The sequence below is a fragment of the Crocodylus siamensis genome, chromosome 6 (assembly GCF_052110815.1).
Source record: "Crocodylus siamensis isolate JL-2025a chromosome 6, ASM5211081v1, whole genome shotgun sequence".
In the NCBI taxonomy this organism is placed as follows: Eukaryota; Metazoa; Chordata; order Crocodylia; family Crocodylidae; genus Crocodylus; species Crocodylus siamensis.
Window position 1 is genome coordinate 62,976,533 of NC_143400.1, and position 19,761 is coordinate 62,996,293.

The window sequence follows — 19,761 nt, forward strand, 5'->3', positions numbered from 1 at the left end:
AACGTCAAATTAAACAATTACACCCTATAACTACTATACCACATGCACAAGTGTTTTTCTAAATAAACCCAAGGCTTAGGAGGAAGTCCACTTACAAGCCTGTCATTTCGCAAGTCATTACGAATTTAAAACCCAATTTTATGGTAGATACTATCTGAGTTGGATGTAGGTCACAAATAGTAGATGTGGAGTCAAATCCAGATTTCAAATGCTGCTGCTTGGAAGGATTCAGATCTGATGTTTTGATTCAGGCTCTATTAGAAAAGGGGTCTTTTTGTAAAATTTAGATCCATGCATAGATGCAAAAGTCCTGGTGAGAATGGGGCAGGAAACAGGGGAAAACTGTATTGAGGAATAGAGCATAGGCTTCGCTCCAGTTCTTGTGATACCTTGTGAATGATGTCAGCATGAGTGCTATACACATTAATAAAGCTTATAAATCTTCTTACCTGTTTTAACTGCTCATCACTGCAGTCATCTTTCTTTGCATCTAGATTCACAAAACAAACCTGGAAAAAGAGACAGAGAAAAATGGTAGCCTCTAAAGTTGCTATAGTAGTTCTGAACCTTTTAGATTCAAGGCTCCCCTTGGAAAATGCCAGCTCTTAATTTTCACTCATTTTTTGACTACAGGGAAATAATAGAGCATTTTTTTTGTTCCAAGGAACTAACCCCCGCCCCCCCCACAACAGGTTAGAATGCTTTTAACACTATGGATTCCTGTTTGAAATATATCGGTTTATCTTGTGATTCATGTTTGCACACCTAACTTGCTAACATTGTCTCACCATATGGCATGCTTGAAAGGATCTCAAAGCACCCTGGTAAGGATCATTACTTTAGAAAATTTAGCAAGTCATTTTAGAATGCATTTAAATTTATTTTCCTCACTCAGGGCTGCACATGACACCATTTCATCAAACAAGGAGAACTATCAAAAAGGTCAAATGGCCAACCACTCAGCAATAATGTACAGTGTATTATGAAGGAGGAAAAAAGGAAGAGAATTAAGAGCTATTATGTTATCTATTCTGACACTTTACTTGTCTTTGTCAAATTGCTAAAGTTACCCTATAAACTAGTATGCAATGGATATAGGAAAAGTTATAGGAAATATTGAATGCCTCAGGCAACTGCTGTTGCTACACTGTTCCTCCACACTTCCTGCAGCATGACTCCCACAAAGGACTAAAATGCACATTAGTAAGATGGGGCTTCTCTGATTCACCTGGGCAAGGAGTTATTGGAAATAGAATGCTGTGGTGGCCAGTTACTCTGTCCAGCACTGCTATTAACAAAGAGATTTTCATGGAGAAGAGCTTATCAAAAGGTATGCAAACAATTATCTTTCATCCTAAAATAGCTGGCCAATCTGGTATAGCAAACTCCCTTGGTCTAAGTTAAACACTGTGTATAGCACAACCCATGTTAAGAGGCTTTAAACCTAAATGTGCAGGGAATGTTTCATACTATGAACAGTCAGAGCTATCATTTTCATAAAGAAATGCATGCTAAAACAGGCTCCTCAATGTAAAGAAAATCATCAGTGCTTTGTAATTATAACCTTGCTTCCCCCTCCCCTCTCTTTTTCTACTTCTAGAACTGATTTTAGTAAAGAACTAGCAGGATTCAGGCTTTCATTCACACAATCTAGTTATCATTCATCATTTGGCAATCCCTTGCAGTCGAGGATGATTGTTTTATCTGTGGGTCCAAAGATGGCTGATGAAGCCTATCTGGGATAGATAGACTTGCATTTTAGGCAGGCTTCTGTGCAAGGTGGGTGGCTCTGGGTTTTTTATTTGGTCTTTAACACGCTGTTTTTACCACTCCCATTTTTCCATTTCCTGTTCTTGTCATAACGTTTCAAAATACTGAGATGGCTGTAGCAGACTTTTCCTCCATTTGGGGTGGTCCTGGGTGACAGTCTCCCACAAAGTCATGTTAATGTTGCATTTTTTCACATTAGTTTTGAGGACATGCTTGAAGCACTTTCTCTGCCCTCTTCTTGAGCATATACCTTGACTAAGCTGGGAGAATAAAACTTGCTTAAGGAATCTGGAGTCAGACATCTGCGTGATATTAGATGATCATTGCCTTGATGCTCATGGTGTTTGCTTGGGAGAAGACGCTAGCTAGCATTGGTAGCTGTCTTCCCACTGGATTTGAAGGATCACTGCAGGCAGCGTTGATGGTACTTCTCCAGTGGCTTAAGATGTATCCTGTACTTTGTCCATGTCTCAGCTCCATAGAGTAAGATGGGGTATTGCTACTACTTGATAAACCATGAGCTTGGTTTCAGATCTGATGTTGCAATCTTTGAACACCCGTTTCTTCAGGCATCTGAAGACTGCCCTTGCACGTTTGAGGCAATGTTGAATTTCTTCATCTATATTAGACTTCTGCAAGAGATGGCTTCTGAAATATGGGAATTACTCAGTGTTTTCCAGAGTCTCACCATGAATATCGATTACTGGAGCTGGGAACTGCTAATTAAGAGCTTAATGATGAAGGACCTTAGTCTTCTGAATGTTAAGTGTCAGTCCCATTTTATTGTATGCCTTGGTAAAGGCAAAGACATTGTCCTGTCTGAAGGTCTGCTTCAGAGTGAGCACACACTACAGCATCATCGGCATACTAGAGCTTGATGACTGAGGTCAGCGTGGTCTTGGTTTTGGCTTGGATCTCACACTTGGGAAGTCTAGTTATCATTATGTATATATTGTACAACTAAAATCCCATGGAAGATTATGAAAACTTCCCCAGAAGCTTTTGTTAAGTAATTCAGAGGTGCTTTTAATTTTTGAAGGGTAACGTAGGGTTGGGGCAGAACTTGGTGCTGGTCCAGCATGGAGGCATGGGCCCCTACAGAATTCCCTGGCTCCCACACTGCCCTGCACCCCCTTGCCAGGACCTGTGCTAACCTGTGCTTCAAGCAGACACATGGGTCACCAGGGGTAATGAGGGAGCTGGAGAATCACTGGCAACCCACGCCTCCTTGCCATGATCTTTACCAGCCTGTGCCTCATGCATAGGCATGAAGCTCCAGGTATTCACCAGCTCCCATGCTGCCTCAGGACCTGTGCCTCTGTGTGAAGCAGAGGTCAGTGTAGGACCTGACAAGGGGCAGCAGAGACCTGGGGAATCCCCAGGCAAAGGGAATACATCTCCTCTTATCCCTCATTAGGTAGAGGGCCTGATGCAGGACAGGGGGTGATGTACGTGTTGCCCCAGAAAGCAGGACATGTCCCACTGCAGCTGATTGGTTTTGGTTTGTCGATGTCTGCTGCTACCCTAAGAAATATCTTTCTCTGAACACTTACTAGATTTTCTGTTCAAATGAGCTACTGACCATTTTTCGACATCTAACACCAAAATCTGCTCAGTTATCATACTTCTGTGTATTGCCAGAATGTATCTGTACCTTTGCAGTCCTGTTTGCTTCTACTGCTTTCAAAGAAGTAGAATATATCAGATGGCACAATATTCCAATTGACTTATAAATGCCTTGGGCTACAGCAGAGCACTCTGGCAACACAAAGACAACTACTGTAGCTGACTTCCTTTGACAGCTAGCACATTTTGTTTAGTAAGTTGATGCTTTTGAAGGACAAATGCACACAACATTGCCATTTTTATACACTACGTCTGAAATCAAAGAGAAATGATTGAGCATCTTCTTCGTTTGGTAAAGATTTTACCAACTCATCTTTTCCAACTCACACAGGAAAAAGATACTGCAGTACTTCTATAGCTTCTAGGTAAAGTCTTGAGCAAACATTTATCTTGAAAAACATACTATAGTCCATCCCCATAAAAAAGCACTGAATTTTGAAGCTAGCAGGAAAAAATCATAAATTTAAATGCTTTCCTGAATAGGATGGAACAAAGCACACATTTTCCTGATATGGATTAAGTCCACAGTTTTAAGACAAAGGGTAGTTTTGCCAGAATAATGAATACAGGGTTGATCCAAGTTTTACAACCTTGGTGGTAATCTCACTTTGGATGATGTGGTTGCTTTCAAAAGCTTTGGTTCAGAGCAGCGCTGCTCAAACTGGGGAATATATACCCTTGGGGGCATGCAGTAAACTTCTAGAAGGTAAGCCAGGGGAAGGCATGAGAAAAGGGAAATATAAATGATATAAAGGAAAGAAAAAAGATAAAAAGAAGAACACATCTGCAATATCTAATAACTTGTTGGAGCAGTTACAGTGTGGTTTAAAAGTGTTACATTATTATCCATAACAGAGCATCATAGGTAGGTATATACAGCTGTATAACAAACTTAAAAAGGAGTATGTGATATAAAAGTTGGAGAAATAGTCTGAGAGATACTCATTATAACATGTAGTTTTAATTCATTTCCTAGTGAGAACAGCAACTGGGACAGGGAAAACTAGAAAAAATTACACAGGTTGATCAACTGGTTGAAATAAAAATAAAGGAGTTTATAGAGCCTTGGTTTGGGGTGACATGGCTTAAGAGTCTGGGTGGGTCTTACATATTCATAACAGCTTAAGTATTTTTACCTTAGTGGCACATGAGCGCTCTGTAGCCTTAACCAGGCGCTGCAGTTACCACAGTTAGCAGAACATTTTTTACTTAGTAAGCTTATACTTGGAAAGTACCTGTGTTACCTAGAAGGGAGGGTTTTTTCAATTGTCAGATGACCAGCTCTAATCATTATTTAACTACCAACAGTGTGCTTGCATGGTGCATTACAAAATTGACAAAACTGGAACCTTATACACAAAGCCCCTTCAGTTTTTTTTTTTTGTGGGAAGGAGGGCTATTTTCTGAACTGCCTTTTGTGATTTGGTGCTGGGTGAGATCCAAATCAGTAATTCCAAACTGGGCTAGCTCCTCCTATTTTATATGTTGTAGAAATCTCATGACAACAGTTTGAAAGAGTTCTGTGTTACCTCATCTTAACCTAAATTACACTCCAGATTCAGGATTTTCTAATTCAAACCACAGAAAAGACTTAACTCAGATTTAGATCCAAACTCTATCTACTTAATAGCACTGGATGAAACTGTTTAGGGAAATAGTATATATAGAAATAAAATATATATTCCCTCACTTCCAAGAGCTATAACATTCACGCAGAAACATAAGAAATTGTTAAAATACTACTTCTCATCAATATATTGTACTTAGACATTCTGGTTCATGTTGTGTGTGTGGTTTTACCTGAAGCACTGCTTTCAATTTATGTATGCACATACCATATGTACAGAATATGACCATCTGTAGTAACAGCCAGCATAGCAGATGGAAAGATTCAGTCCTCTTAGTGTGAATCAAAAAAATGCAAAGAAGAATGGTTTGTACTCTTTAAAATACCGTATTTTACTTTAATAATGTAAGTCCACCCAAACACAATAAATAACATATATTTTCCACTTTTATTACAATTTATAGAAAAACATTTCTCTGCTTGAAGATGTCAACCAGCAGAATGCATTGCTGTCACCAGTTTTACGCATGGCTAGCTTCTAAGAAATACTTATTCTTAGAAAATGGAAATGTCAAAACTATAAAATATTTAAAAATACCCTGTAGCAATGCAGTACTGTAGTTGTATAGATCAGTGGTGTCAAACTCACCCCACGTCCTGGCGTGGTTCTGGACCATTAGGCTCCTTGTGGGCTGGATCTGGCCCAGGGCATGAGGTGGCTCCAGTAGTGGCAGCTGCATCAGCTCCCACCCCAGTGCATAAAGTGGTAGCAGTGACAGCGGCTCCAGCTCCTGCCACATGCCCCATGTATTTCTGAAGCCTCTGATGTCACCATGTATTTCATGCCAGGGTTGCAGCTCTGAATCTGGCACGGAGCACAATCAATGACAACTCTAGCTCTGGGTTTGGTGCATAAGATAGGCAGTGGGGGCATAAGGGGCCGCAGGGGGGTGGGAAAGGAGCTTGGGCTGTGGCAGCTGGAGGGCAACTGGGGCAGTTTCAGCTCTTGGTCTCCCTCCTTGTCCCATCACCATGGCCCCTGGGGCCCAAGGTCCCTGGATTATGCAGCAAGCCACTGGCCCATGCCACATCCACCAACTTCTTATCCCCTCCCTTATCCCTTATCACCTAATAGTCTTTATTAGGTGTCTGGCTGCAGCTCGATTTTTTTTTTGTAAAGACTTAGGCAAAGTAGCTATTGAGTAGCTCTGCCTTGTTTACATCTTCTGCTAAGAGTTCCCCCTGGCTTGTCAACAGGGGACCCACAGCTTCCTTGGTCCTTCTTTTCTAGCCAACATACTTACAAAAGCTCTTCTTGTTGTCTTTAACCTCTTTCATCAGGTGCAGTTTGTTCTTTATCTTGCCATCCTGATTTTGTCCTTGCAGGTTCTTGCTATTTTCTGGTACGCTTCCTTGGAGACCTGTCAGTCAGTAGTCCAGGGAGCCAGATACAGAGACAACCTTGGCATTGATGAACAAAATCCCCTTTTTTCAATTGGTTCTTAAAGGGGATCAGGGAAAATGTGGGTCCCTTCCTGAATGTGGGAGGCAACCTTGTGACAGAGGATGCAGAAAAGGCTGAAGTGCTCAATGCTTTTTTCATAGTTTCATAGTTAGTAGGGTCAGAAGGGACCTGAGCAGATCATCAAGTTCAACCCCCTGCCATGGCAGGAAAAAGTACTGGGGTCAAACGACCCCAGCAAGGTGTTTGTCTAGCCTCCTCTTAAAGACCCCCAGGGTAGAAGCCAGAACCACTGCGCTTGGAAGTTGGTTCCAGACCCTAGCCGCCCTGACAGTGAAGTAGCACCTCCTGATGTCTAATCTGAATCTACCCTCTGCCAGTTTGTGACCGTTATATATAGTCTGAATCTGGCACAGAGCACAATCAATGACAACTCAATGGTAGCGATCGGGGGAACAAGGACTCCCCCAATGCCTGCTGATCCCCTCTGACTAGTTTGTAACAGGCCACTAGATCCCCCCCTCAGCTTTCTCTTGTGGAGGCTGAACAGGTTCAGGTTCCTGAGCCTCTCTCCTCATAGGGCCTGCCCTGCTGCGCCCTGATAATATGGGTGGCCCTCCTCTGGACCCTCTCCATGTTGCCCACATCCCTCCTGAAGTGTGGCACCCAGAACTGGATACAATACTCCAACTGCGGCCTGACCAGTGTTGCATAGAAGGGGAGGATCACCTCCTTGGACCTGTTCGAGATGCATCTGTGGATATATGACAAGGTATGGTTGGCCTTCCTGACTGCATCACCACACTGCCGACTGATGTTCATCTTGGCATCAGTGATGACTCCAAGATCCTTTTCTGCCTCTGCACTGACGAGAAGGGAATTGCCCAGCCTGTAGGTATGGTGCTGGTTCTTCCTCCCCCAGTGCATCACCTTGCACTTGTCAGTGTTCACCTCAGTCTTCACAGACAAGGTCAACTCCCAGACTACTGCTCTGGGCAGCACAATTTGGGGAGGAGATGAGCAGCCAACAGTGGCAAAAAAACCCAGTTAGAGCAAAAAAAAACAGTTAGAGACTATTTAGGAAAGCTGGACATATACAAGTCCATGGAGCTGGATGGGATGAACTCAAGGGTGCTGAGGAAGTTGGCTGATGCAACTGCAGAGCTACTGGCCATAATCTTTGAAAACTCATGGTGATCAGGAGAGGCCTCAATTCATTGGAGAAGAGCATAGTGCCCATATTTAAGACAGCCAAAAAGGAGGATCCAGGGAACTACAGACCAGTCAGCTTCACTTCAGTCCCTGAAAAAATCATGGAGCAGATCCTCAAGGAATCCATTTCTAAGCACTTGGAGAAGAAGGCAATTAGGAACAGTCAGCATGGATCACCAAGGGCAAGTCATGCCTGACCAACCTGATTGCCTTCTATGATGAGATGACTGGCTCTGTGGATGCAGGGAGACCAATGGATGTGATATACCTTGATATTAGCAACGCTTTTGATATGGTCTCCTATAACTTTCTTGCAGGCAAGCTAAGGTAGTACGGGCTGGATGGATGGACTATAAGGAGGATAGAAAACTGGCTGGAGCATTGGACTCAGAAGGGTAATAATCAATGGCTTGATCTCTAGTTGTCAGCCAGTGGAGCAACTGGAGTGCCCAAGGGGTCAATCCTGGGGCTGGTTTTGTTCAATGTGCTTGTCAGTGACCTGGAAGATAGCACACAGTACATCCTCAGCAAATTTGCAGGTGACACCAAGCTGGAGGGAGTGGTAGATACGCTGGAGGGTAGGACTAGGATTCAGAATGACCTACACAAATTGGAGGATTGGGCCAAAAGGAATCTCATGAGGTTCAACAAGGACAAGTGCAAAGTCCTGCACTTAGGATGGAGCAATCCCATGCACCAGTACAGGCTGGGGCTGACTGGCTTGAGTGCAGCTCTGCAAAAAAGAACCTGGAAGTTACAGTGGATAAGAAGATGAATGTGAGCCAGCAGTGTGCCCTTGTTGCAAAGAAGGCTAATGGCACACTGGGCTGCATCGGTAGGGGTGTTGCCAGTAGATCAAGGGAAATGATTCTTCCCCTCTATTCAGCACTGGTGAAACCACATCTGTAGTACTGTGTTCAGTTTTGGGCCCCCCACTACAGAAAGGATGTGGACAAAATGGAGAGTCCAGTGGAGGGTGACAAAAATGGTGAGGGGGCTGGGGGAATTATGATGAGAGGCTGAGGGAACTGGGCTGATTTAGTTCTGAGAGGACAAGACTGAGAGGGGATTTAATAGCAGCCTTCAACTACCTGAAGGGGAGTTCGAAAGAGGATGGAGCGCGACTGTCCTCAGTGATGGCAGATGACAGAACAAGGAGCAATGGTCTCAGTAAGCAAGGGAAGTTTAGGTTAGATATTAGGAAGAATTTTCTCACTCGGAGGGTAGTAAAACATTGGAATAGGTTTACCCACAGAGGTGGTGGAAGCTCCATCCTTTGGGGTTTTTAAGACCCGGCTAGACAAAGCTTTGACTGAAATGATCTATCTGGTGATGGACCTACTTAAGCAGGGGGTTGGACTAGATGACCTCCTCAGGTCCCTTCCAACCCTAATTCTCTATGATTTTATGATTTGTGTAGTATTCTGGTAAAAGCTGTATTAACAATAGAAAATACTGCTGTCTGATTTTTGTTTAACAAATACAAATTTAAACTTTGCAAATATCCATATAATAATATATGTCTGTGTATATAAAATATGTGTGTGTGTGTGTGTGTGTGTGTGTGTGTATTAACATGCATACACAAATATGTTTATGAAGGGACAAAGTAGTTAAGTCAGCAAATATATCAGGGACCTTTTGAAAACCAGGTGGAAATGTATGCCTTCATCTCTTCTCTTCTTAGGCAGGTTCATAGGAAAATCTGTGATTTAGGTGCTTGCTTTCTTGGGATTATACTAAACCCTGTCTCAGTATATTAAGAGTCTGATACTGGACTGTATTCAGTAGGAATATCATTAACAAAACCAATGAAAGATCAGTTTCTTTCTTGTGGGGGTGTGTGTTTGTTCTAAACATTTTGGGGGGGGGTGGGCAAATACTGTTTGTGCCATTTACTGAATGCCTAAGTACTGATGCTGTGTTGCACTGTTGACCTGAATTGCACACTGTCTCTCCTAACAGGGACATAAGCTGCCAAACTAAAAGTATGCCTTTACCAAGCAACTGCACAGTGAAATTCTCAGCTCTGTTGCATGTGGAGCGCATAGTATATATTTAGCTCAGCGGAAGAGGCAGAACCATGTGCAGGTATATCCATTATTTAGAGTCACATCTCATTTTCTTCATATTTTTTTTAAATAACCTAGTGCATTTATTATATATACACCTAGAACAATACTGTATACTCTATATCCAAATACACTGAAAGGTTCAACTTCCGTAGAAGCTGATTTATTACATTACCTAGTTACTGCAATCTCCTGGCATTCTGTACTCGAGTGGATTTTGCTGATGTAAAGCTAAAGGCAACTGCAGAACAGATGCAGTTAGTGCCACAACAGTTGCTGAAATATACACCAGAAATTATTTACTTTTTGCTATTTTACTGGTCTTACAATACTGTCAAACTCTAGAAGATCCAATAGAGTATACATGCCCAGTTTATTCAAAGTATTGGAAGGGGAAAATGGAACCTGGAAACAATTGTTTTTTCCTTGCCTAGTTGGAATGAAATATATTTGGTGCAGGTATTGGGTTGTATTGGCTTGATAAGCATATGAACATGCTCACTGAAAGACTTCTTTCAAAATAGGGTAAGTGGACTCTGGAATATAATCAAATTTGAAAAACAATGTTAATTGTAGAGATTAGGAAAAGAGAGTGATCTTAGGTCAGAGTTAGTTAATTCCCGTTTAATTAAAAGCTTTTTCCAAGGATTGATTTGGGCTAATACCTTTTACCTCAGTTGAACTGGGCCTGAAACCTAATACTGCCTTGTAGGGCTGGGCGAAGCTTTGGGTGGTAATTCAATTTGGAGGAGATTCGGCCTGATTCGGTACCTGAATCTCCAAATCCTAATCAAATCAGGGGACCAATTTAAAGGTCTGAATTGATTCAAAGCTCTCCAAATCTTTGGAAAAGATTCAGAGTGCTCTGATGATTTGGGCAGTCTCTGGTGGCTGCAGCAGGGAGCTGCAGCTGACTCTGCACTGATAAGTACTAGGGGCAAGGGTAGGGGGGCTGGGGGAGGGGATCCCTGCCAGCCCCCCTGACTCCCGCCCACTCCCCCAACCCTCCTCATTTCGGTACTTTAAATTCCGGTACATTCCGGTGCTCACTGGGTGCTGCCCCGCACTGCATGGGAGGCTCTGCATGATCCCCCCAACCCCTCCTCCCAGCTTCCCCAGCCCCCAACAGTTGCCTTGCCCAGGCCAGCTCTGGCCCTTTAAGAAAAAAAAAGCCAAGAAAAGCCCCAGGACTCACCATTCTTGCAGCAGCCTCGGGAATTTGGGCGCTTGCGCAGAGCCCCCCCATGTGGCATGGGGGGCAGCAGGGATTGCCCCCTGCCAGCAGGAGCAGTGAGTCCCAGGGTTTTTTTGGTTTTTATTTTTCCTTAAAGGGCCAGAGCTGGCCTGGGCGGGGCACCCGTGGGAGACTGGAGGGCTCATGCAGAGACCCCCCATGCAATGTAGGGTAGTGGGAATTGCCCCCTGCCCAACAGCACCTGGTAAGTTGGGGCTTTTTTTTTTAACAAGTGCCGGGAGGTGGGGCAGCCATTGCCAGGCTGGGAGAGGGGCATGTGATGGGCCTGGGTGATTCGGAGATTTGGCCGAACTGAATCAGGGCAGTGATTCTAATCACCGAATCAAATCACTGTTCCCTGAATCAGCTGAATCTGAATTGAATACTAGCCGCTTTTCACAGGCCTACTGTCCTGACCTTAGTGGCTGTGTCCTGATGAGTGTGGCCGTGAGGTTTGTGGCACTGCAAACACATCTGCGGTGCCCCATACTGCACATTTAGATGTTCTCCATGTTGCAAAGTTATGCTGCCCATGTGTGCACTGCTCTGCCTTTTTTCTGGTGTTTTTTTTACCCTATCCAGAGGTCAAAAAAATCTGTGGGGAAAAAAGGTGGAGCAACACACGCACAAGAAGCACGTGTTGCTCAAAAGAGAAGCCGGGCCACCCAGAGGCTCTGCGCAGCACAATTGCTGCTGTTGCAGCTCTGGGACACCCCCAGGACCCCAGGTAAGGTTGCTAGGGCCAGCACTGTTACCCCACATTGGGTAACTTGCCGTGTGCCAAAGTGCACAAGGTACATGTGTTTTTTAGGGACAAGTAGCAGGGGTGCAATGCGCGCCACCACTACTCTTCCCCAGGGAACTAAACGTCCACACTCATCTGGACACAGTCAGTGAGGGAATACCCTAATACTTCAACATGCTAATCCTCTTCCCTATCCTGAATATATACCACCCTGAGACTCCAGCCTTGGGTGTGCCTCACTGTCATTATTCTCTTACCATAGTTCTTATTTGCAAAATCTGGTTGCCCTCATCTCATGCTGGGTTGTTATTTTAAAACTACTTACAAACACTAGCTTACTGATTTTTCTTTTACGAAAAAAGAATCAAATTATATATTCTGAAAAAGAAGTACATGCGCTTTATATTAAAGACAGGTCAAAATTCCAGTGCTGAAAGCCAGTATTTCTTTTTTTTAAATGTTTCTCTTGTTCCAATCTTGTTTCCTTCAAGTTAATGGTAAAACTGCTATTAGTTCTAGTGGAGCAGGATTGAGATGTTATAGAAATGTTTGATATCCCTTTTCTTTTATAAAGCCGTATCTTGTACACAAATCGAAAGACGGATTCTGGATAAGGCATGCTCCACAAAATTCTGTACCCATACACTGTATACTGAAGATCTGCAGCTATATTCTCATTGGCTCCATCCGTAACAGAGAGACTGTCCCTGTCAGGAATATACATGTGAACAGGGGCCTATGGGCCACTCACGTGCCATACCAGGAGACCATGTTTCAGTGAGCCCAGACATAGCGGGGCTCACAGAAATGAGATGGACCCAAGGCACGACTGGGCGGTGAATATCAAGGGCTATAGGCAGTACAGGAGGGACAGGACAGGGAGGAAAGGTGGGGGTGTGGTGCTCTACATTAAGGAGGAATACACATCCTCGTCAAGTAGCACAGAGTCAGAGGAGGGGCACACGGAAGTGCTCTGGGTTAGAGTACAAGGCAATCGAGGGGAAAGAGACTTAACGGTGGGGGTCTACTACAGACCCCCCAACCAAGGGGAAGAGCTAGACCAGGAATTCTTAAGTCAGCTCATGGAGGTAGTTAGGTCAAAGGACGTGGTCATCATGGGTGACCTGAACTTTCCAGACATCTGCTGGTAAAAGCAGTCAGCCAGGTCTGACCGCTCACGTAGGTTCCTAGCCAGGATGCAGGACCTCCATCTAACCCAGGAGGTGCACAGCCCCACCAGGGGAGATGCCTTGTTGGACCTGGTGCTGGCCACGGGTGACGACCTGGTGAGGGGGCTGCAGGTGCTTGACCACCTGGGCGACAGCATTTTAATGGTCCCTAGAAATAAATCATGATGATACTAACAAGAGCTTTTCTGTCAGAGAGACTCTTCATCCTTCTGCTTGGTACAATTCTTGTTTTTCTCTCTCATTTAAACTGTGCAATATTCCTTTCATAGTTTCATAGTTTCATAGTAGCTAGAGTCGGAAGGGACCTAGGTAGATCATCTAGTCTGACCCCCTGCCTTAGCAGGAAAGAGCACCGGGGTCAGATGACCCCGGCAAGGTGCTCATCTAACTTCCTTATTTCCTTTAATTGTGTAATATTTGTATAAAAAAGTACAGAAACAACCCCTATATTTTGGTTGGTTGACACTGTACAACATAAAGGATTCTGGAGACCTTTTTTTTTTTCTGTGAGAAGCTTTAATATTACTTTTGTTTGTTTTGCAACAAGTCTTTGATATGTAGTAAGAGGAAAACCCCAGGATAAGAAAGGGCCTTTCTTTCTCCCATAAAATTCTAATTAGTTTTGCCAAGATAAAAATTGTTAAAAATTCCCATTTCTTTTCTGTCACTTGCATTCCTACAGCAAATTCTTCCAGCCTGCCAAAATAACTATGTGCCAAGTATGTGCCAGCACCACAGCAACAGCTGCTAGCACTGTACTGGGAACATTTCAGAGCTGCTTGAGCAGTTTGGGAAGAAAGAGGAAGACAGACAGATTGTGCTCCCAGGCTAGGGACAGAGACCATTTATACATAACTTTTATTTCTTGAACATGCCAGGGATCTGCTGATTTGGAGCTAACTTGATTAATAAACCATCTGGGATGCTGGGGGACTCTGGTTTAAACCAGTTTCTGATAATTTACAGGTTATCAGGTTACAGGTTTAAACCAGTTGCTGGTAACTTAAAGCAGTTACGTATAACTTCTAGGCATTTGAACACATGCAAGCGCCGTAGTGCCAGGCACTTTGAAAACCACTCAGCATTGCATCACTTGCCATTGTCTAAGCAGTGAAATGCACGTTAGCACAAAGAAAATGGCAGAGGTGCTTTAGTTCAATAGCGGAGGTGCTTTAGTTCAATAGCGTGCTGCTGCCATTTTCTCTGCACTGACACACGTTTTGCCACTTATATAACTACAAGCTATGGAGCACGGTGTGTGTCAGCTCCCATGCGGAGCAGATTCGATTAATCAGGTGGGAGATTAGTTGAGTCTGCGCTGCATGGGAGCTGATGGGCACCGTGATGTGCTGCTTGCAGTCGTATAAGTGGTGAAATGTGTAAGCACAGAGAAAATGGTGCGGTGCGCTTTTGCGCTAAAGCACCTCCACAGTGTTGTAGTTAAAAAGTGGACCACTGGCATTTTCTTTACACTGATGTGCATTTTGCTGCTTATACAATTGCAAGTGACGTGGAGCCTGGGTGCTTTTCAAAGCGCCTGGCACTGCAGTGCTTGCATGTGTGCAAATGCCCAGAAGTTACATGTAAACTAGTTTAAGTTATCAGAAACTGGTTTAAACCTGTAACAGAACATAAGTTCAATGCACATAAACCAGTTTCAAAACAGCTGAAACTGCTTTAAGATAAACCTGGTTGATTGTAGTATCAGACTTACCTGATTTGGGTCAAACCAGTTTATGCAACTTCTGTCCCAGACCCCTTCCTGGTTTCAGTTAAATCAGAGTTCTCCAGTATCCCAGATGCTTTGCAGCTCTGGGCAGGGCTGTGCTCTCTGCTCCAGATAGCAGGGCTGGCCCCTCCACTCTGCGTCCTACCCTGAGAAGGAGCAGGGGCATGGCCAGATGCATGGTCCCCTGAGGCAAAGGGAGCAGGGAGGGGGTTTATTCTCTCCCTCGCTTACTGCGGGACTGTGGCCCCTGTCACCCATTCCCCCACTCCCCAACACAGCGGCAGGGGAGGGAATATGGCCAGAGCACCCCCTTCCTCCCCCTGGGCTTTTAGAAAGCCCGAACCACTACAGGCATGTACCTGCATCTCTAGAATTAAACATGAATGTCTGTATACTTGTAAATCTGTTCAATTTTTTCAGGTTCTATCAATTTGGGTTCCAGCTTTTTAAATTTCTGTCCCTAGCTCCAGATATTACACAAATCCCTTGTACGGTGCTCATGACTCATGCCCCATGCCCCTTTTGGCAGTACCATGTGGAATAGGAGCCCTCACAACTCATGAGGAAAGGGAGAAAATAAATAGGCTGGACTCCACAATCCAACTTTTTCTGTGGCTAACTATTGTAACTGTTCTATAGCTCTAGCACTGGTTGTCTGTGCTAGAATCCAGTGGGTAGCACGGGTAGTTCATGTCCATTGGGTAGTTGTTATGGTTGCTTTTAGTTGTTTGCTTTTTATTTTTCTCCTTGAAACCAAAATTTGGGAAGTACATTACAAAAGAAAAGGAAACCCTTTGTTAGAATAATGTTATTCAAGTTATGAAGTCTAGTATTTGAAAATTAGGAAGTGTGAGATGCCCACTGCAACTTTAAGTCAGTCTGTCTGTGTGCTGGTTTTTCTGATGTAGTTTTTAATTACACAGTCTCATTTTTTTCCCAGGATCCCAGGCTCAGTTACTGTGCACAAAGGATGCTGAAACAGAGCTGGAGCTAGACTTCAGATGCCCCAGGCACAGGCCAAGCCCACTTGCATACTGGATAACTTACACCAGCTTAGCCTGGTGAGAACCTACTGCGGACTGAGTTCCTATGCAAAAGCCTTAGCTGTTACCCCTAAAAAATAGCTTTGTTCACTTGAGGACAGAATTAAGGTCAAGCAGATCACAGTAGATCTGGCATGTCCTTATTGAGGACTGAAGTGCAACCTAAGCAATGTTCTCATAGCATGGCTATTTCCTCTGTAATCTGTATTATATAAGAATTAACAGTGCATGAGCCCATAATTAAAGACCCTATATTAATGCAAAAGAGTGGTGGGACTGAATTCAAATTACACATGCAACCTTAATTTTGCCCTTGCTCCATTTTAGAAGCATGCCTTGTATAGACATACCTGAGCTAGCTCAGGTGGCATTTTCAGTATAGCTACAACAGCACAAAGCGAGGCCACAGTCAAGTGTCTGGCTGAGACCCTGCTCTGGTTCTTTGGGTGTTTTGCCTCAGTTACACTTTCTGGTTTAAAGCTAGCTCAGGTATGTCACCACAGCCACTGCAGCATAGATACCCTGGAAGGTTTAAGGCCAAGGCTTTTGTTCTCTTAAGGTAACACAGCGTTTTACCTGACCTAAATGTTAGCAGTGATCATTAAGTACACAGCACCATCAGTGCTGTGGTAGTAGCAGCCCATCCATTTTCAAAGTTTTTAATAGTTTTGGGGCTGCTTCTAGAAGCACTGAAAATGAGGGGAGACAGAAATATTGGAACTGTCTAGGCCTTTAGGGATATACAAAAAGCAAGGAAAGTGAGGGAAGTACTCAGCTCAGCAGGGGCTGTGGGTAATGCCTACATGGAGCCAAGATGCAGCCTCTAGGACAAAGACCTAATTAAGATGTCTAGGTTGGTAAGGCCTAAGGCATAAATGTTTGGTTTGGGAGGGCTTAAGGGCTCATGAAAGATTGTTTTGGGAACTGATTTCCTCTGAAAGAGGAGGACTTTTCATCTGGTTACAGCCTCCAGCTGACAGGAATATTATCATCAAGGCAGACAACTCAGGCTGCAGTTGCATCTCCATGTTGAGGTGAGGTAAGTCTGCATTAAATTGTTATTTTCACAGGAAACCTACTTTGATGATGGGTGAGCAGTTGTTTTGTTCACCCTAAATATCTTCCAGTTAATGTCTCTGGTTCCTGACAGAAGTCCAGCATTGAGAAGAGGTAGGTAGCCTGCACTTGGTAGGATTGAAACTGGGGTGAGTTGGCAATTTCATTGTGTCCCTATTTGGATGATGCAGGTATGATCCTCTCACAGTATGCCTTGAATTACCAATATATGTATGAGTACACTGTTTTTTTTAACCTCTTGATCATCCTGAGTGATATCAGTAATGTGGTCTTAATGTATTAAAACTATGGCTGCTAGAACAGCACCCAAAGCTAAAGTAAGATTACATATTCTTCCAAGAAAATCAAAACTGCCTGAGCTTTCCCTGCCCTGCCCCATGTAATCCTGCAAGAAGAACTGCTGATTCAAGAAAGCTTATTACTTCTGGCCTGCTATTAAGTGTTACAGTGCTAACAACTTTAACTGCCATTAAATGCATAACTTGGAAAGTTACGGGGAATGCTGTTAATTCCACAGTGACTCTAATGGCTTGGAAAGTTGCTTGAAAGCATTTAATGAAGTAAAAAATATTTTAAAACAATCTCAAGTAGTGTCTGACCGTATTCACTTCAGTTCTCAGTAATCACACTCTCCTGGGACAGAACATTGAGCTGTAGATTGGGTTTTGCATTGCAAAAATGGAATAATAAGTAATTTACTCTAGATTTTTTTTTTACTAGAGTAAAATCACCATCTCCTGTCTTTAAGAAAGCTGATTTAAGTTACCATCATTTCCCCATAGCACAATAACCAAATATAGCTACTCAAAGTCATCACTCATTAGAATGATAACTGTCTATACCATGGAGTATACAGCTGCCTGTCTGCTTCCCACAGGAGCTGAAGTTGGCTTGAGCCAAATAGTATTTTTCCCATCTCACTTCATGTATCTTTAAAATGAAGCAAAATGTAACCCATGGGAAATATTAAGGGGATGGCAACATGCCAGATTTTCCCCCAAAACTTTTAGCTTTGCATATCTGAAAATGGCCAAATACAACTTTCCATATTTCTAACTTACACTAGGGTGGCATAAAATGCCCTTTTCAGCAGTTTCTAACAATACAGCCATCTGCTTTTCCAGCCTATATGACAAGATCACTTGTTTTGATGGATATCAAAATGCTGATCTACAAAGCTTCCAAACAGAAGCTTGCATTCGCTTCTACTTGATAGTGCATTTTTATTACAAAGGTTAAATGCCAAACCCCAGTTCTGATTTGTGTGTCCATCCGGTAGTTCCCTTTTCAGTGTTTTCAGTATATATAACATTATCGTGAGTCTTATATATTTTATTTTATATATTGTATATATTTTTCTTAAAACTCCAGCTTCCTGAGTCCTGTGATTATAACAGAATCTCATCTTCTGTTATTTTTTAAAGAAGGCTTTGTGATCATAATTATAGAGATAAGCTTCAAAATATAACATGAAAATGCCCTGAAGGTGGAGAAAAAATGGGGGGGAAAAATTGAGCTTATTATTCAAAAGTTATAAATAAGTCAACCTCTCACTTTTTAAGGGCCCTGGCTCAGGATTTTGGACCATATGGGATTGACAATCAGAGAAACACAATGTAATTTGCATCTGTTGTGCACACCAGTTCAAATATACAGAGGGATCAGGAACAGAGAGATGTGTATCTTGGTGTAGCTGACACCGTATGTAGCTACTAATGTGCTTTGCCAATAGGTGGCAGTGGACCAAATAACAGTCTGGTTTTTTTCAAACTGCTACCCTAGAATGGATATAGATAGGCAACATCTAGACTGGTGGAGTTTTAACCTCTGATTAGCTGGGACTAAATTACATGGGTTTAGGACTTTGAGTTGTTTCTGTGCTATTTTTTCCCCAACTGGTACAAATGTGTCATGTCTAGGCCTCCATTAACTTTCCACAATCACCAACAAATTATTTTATTCATAATTGAATTACCAAACAAATAAAATCATTACTTAAACTATAATTATTTTAAACATATAAGCTCCAGTCAGGGTTTCATGGTGAATCCATGACACAATCCCATCTTGTCACTCCAAGCAGGTTTTTCAGTTGCAAGATTGATACCTAAGCAACTTGTGTTGTTATGAAGTTCACCAACGCCAATATGAATCTTGTTGGCTGACTCAATGGCTTGGACCATGCCAAGGGAAATGTTTAAAATGAGTTCAATGTATCAACAATGTAAAATTCTGCTTGGATGAGGCATGGAGAGTCGAACAAAAAATTTAAAACGATGCAATGAGGAATTAAAATACTAAAGCATCATTTCAATGGACTGCTACCATCCATTTTGCTTATATGGTACTTTCTGAGTCTTTTGATAAATTAAAATTGTGAGTTTAAAGTTTGTTTTTTCTTTCTTCTACTTGCTGACCTGTTATCATTTGCATGGCCTTTCTTGCCTCTGAGTATTCCTGGGTGTGTGGTGTTTCCTCCAAGTGACCTAGTACCATTCTTCCATCCTTCCCTCCCTTCCAGATGCACTTTTGCTCCCAACTAAAGGTAAAAAATATCATACCCAATCTAATATCTCCACTACCTATTCGTATTTCACTTTCTCTGAGCACATTTTATACTCATTCATTAGCGTTTTCATTTACAGGCTTGTTTTATCAAGTGTCTTTGCTGCTATGAGACTGCACAAAATTACTGCTGACAGAAAGAGTACAGTAACACAGCAACTACCTATAAAATCTTGTATCTTCATTAGTCTTCTAAAGTGGCTTAGTATCAGGGCCTTATGCCTACTGATTTCTTTTCTGTACTGTAGCAGAGAGCAAAGGCTTTCTCACTTTAAGAGGAAAAGAGCAGCAAGGCCAGCTGCTTGAAAGTAAGTAGTCCACAGGCAGCAGGGATAGAAGCTAAAGAACTAGGAGCAGCTATCCTGAAACTAGCTGTTTTGCAAGAAGCTGCAAATGAGCAGACTTCCAGGCACTTGGATAACTAAAGGTTGTGGCACAGCTGGGTTGGGTGAAGCAGAGAGAAACAGAC

The 19,761-nt window shown here is 42.9% G+C and overlaps 1 protein-coding gene across 5 annotated transcripts in view; it reads right to left on the reverse strand.

Moving 5' to 3' along the window:
• Positions 1–19,761, reverse strand: part of SPHKAP (SPHK1 interactor, AKAP domain containing) — a 123,267-nt gene that overhangs the window by 28,861 nt on the left and 74,645 nt on the right. For all 5 annotated transcript variants that reach the window (XM_090053329.1, XM_090053328.1, XM_090053331.1 and 2 more), the window contains exon 4: positions 450–509. In XM_090053329.1, coding sequence (XP_089909455.1) covers positions 450–509 — 60 coding nt within the window. The remainder of the gene's footprint in view (positions 1–449; positions 510–19,761) is intronic.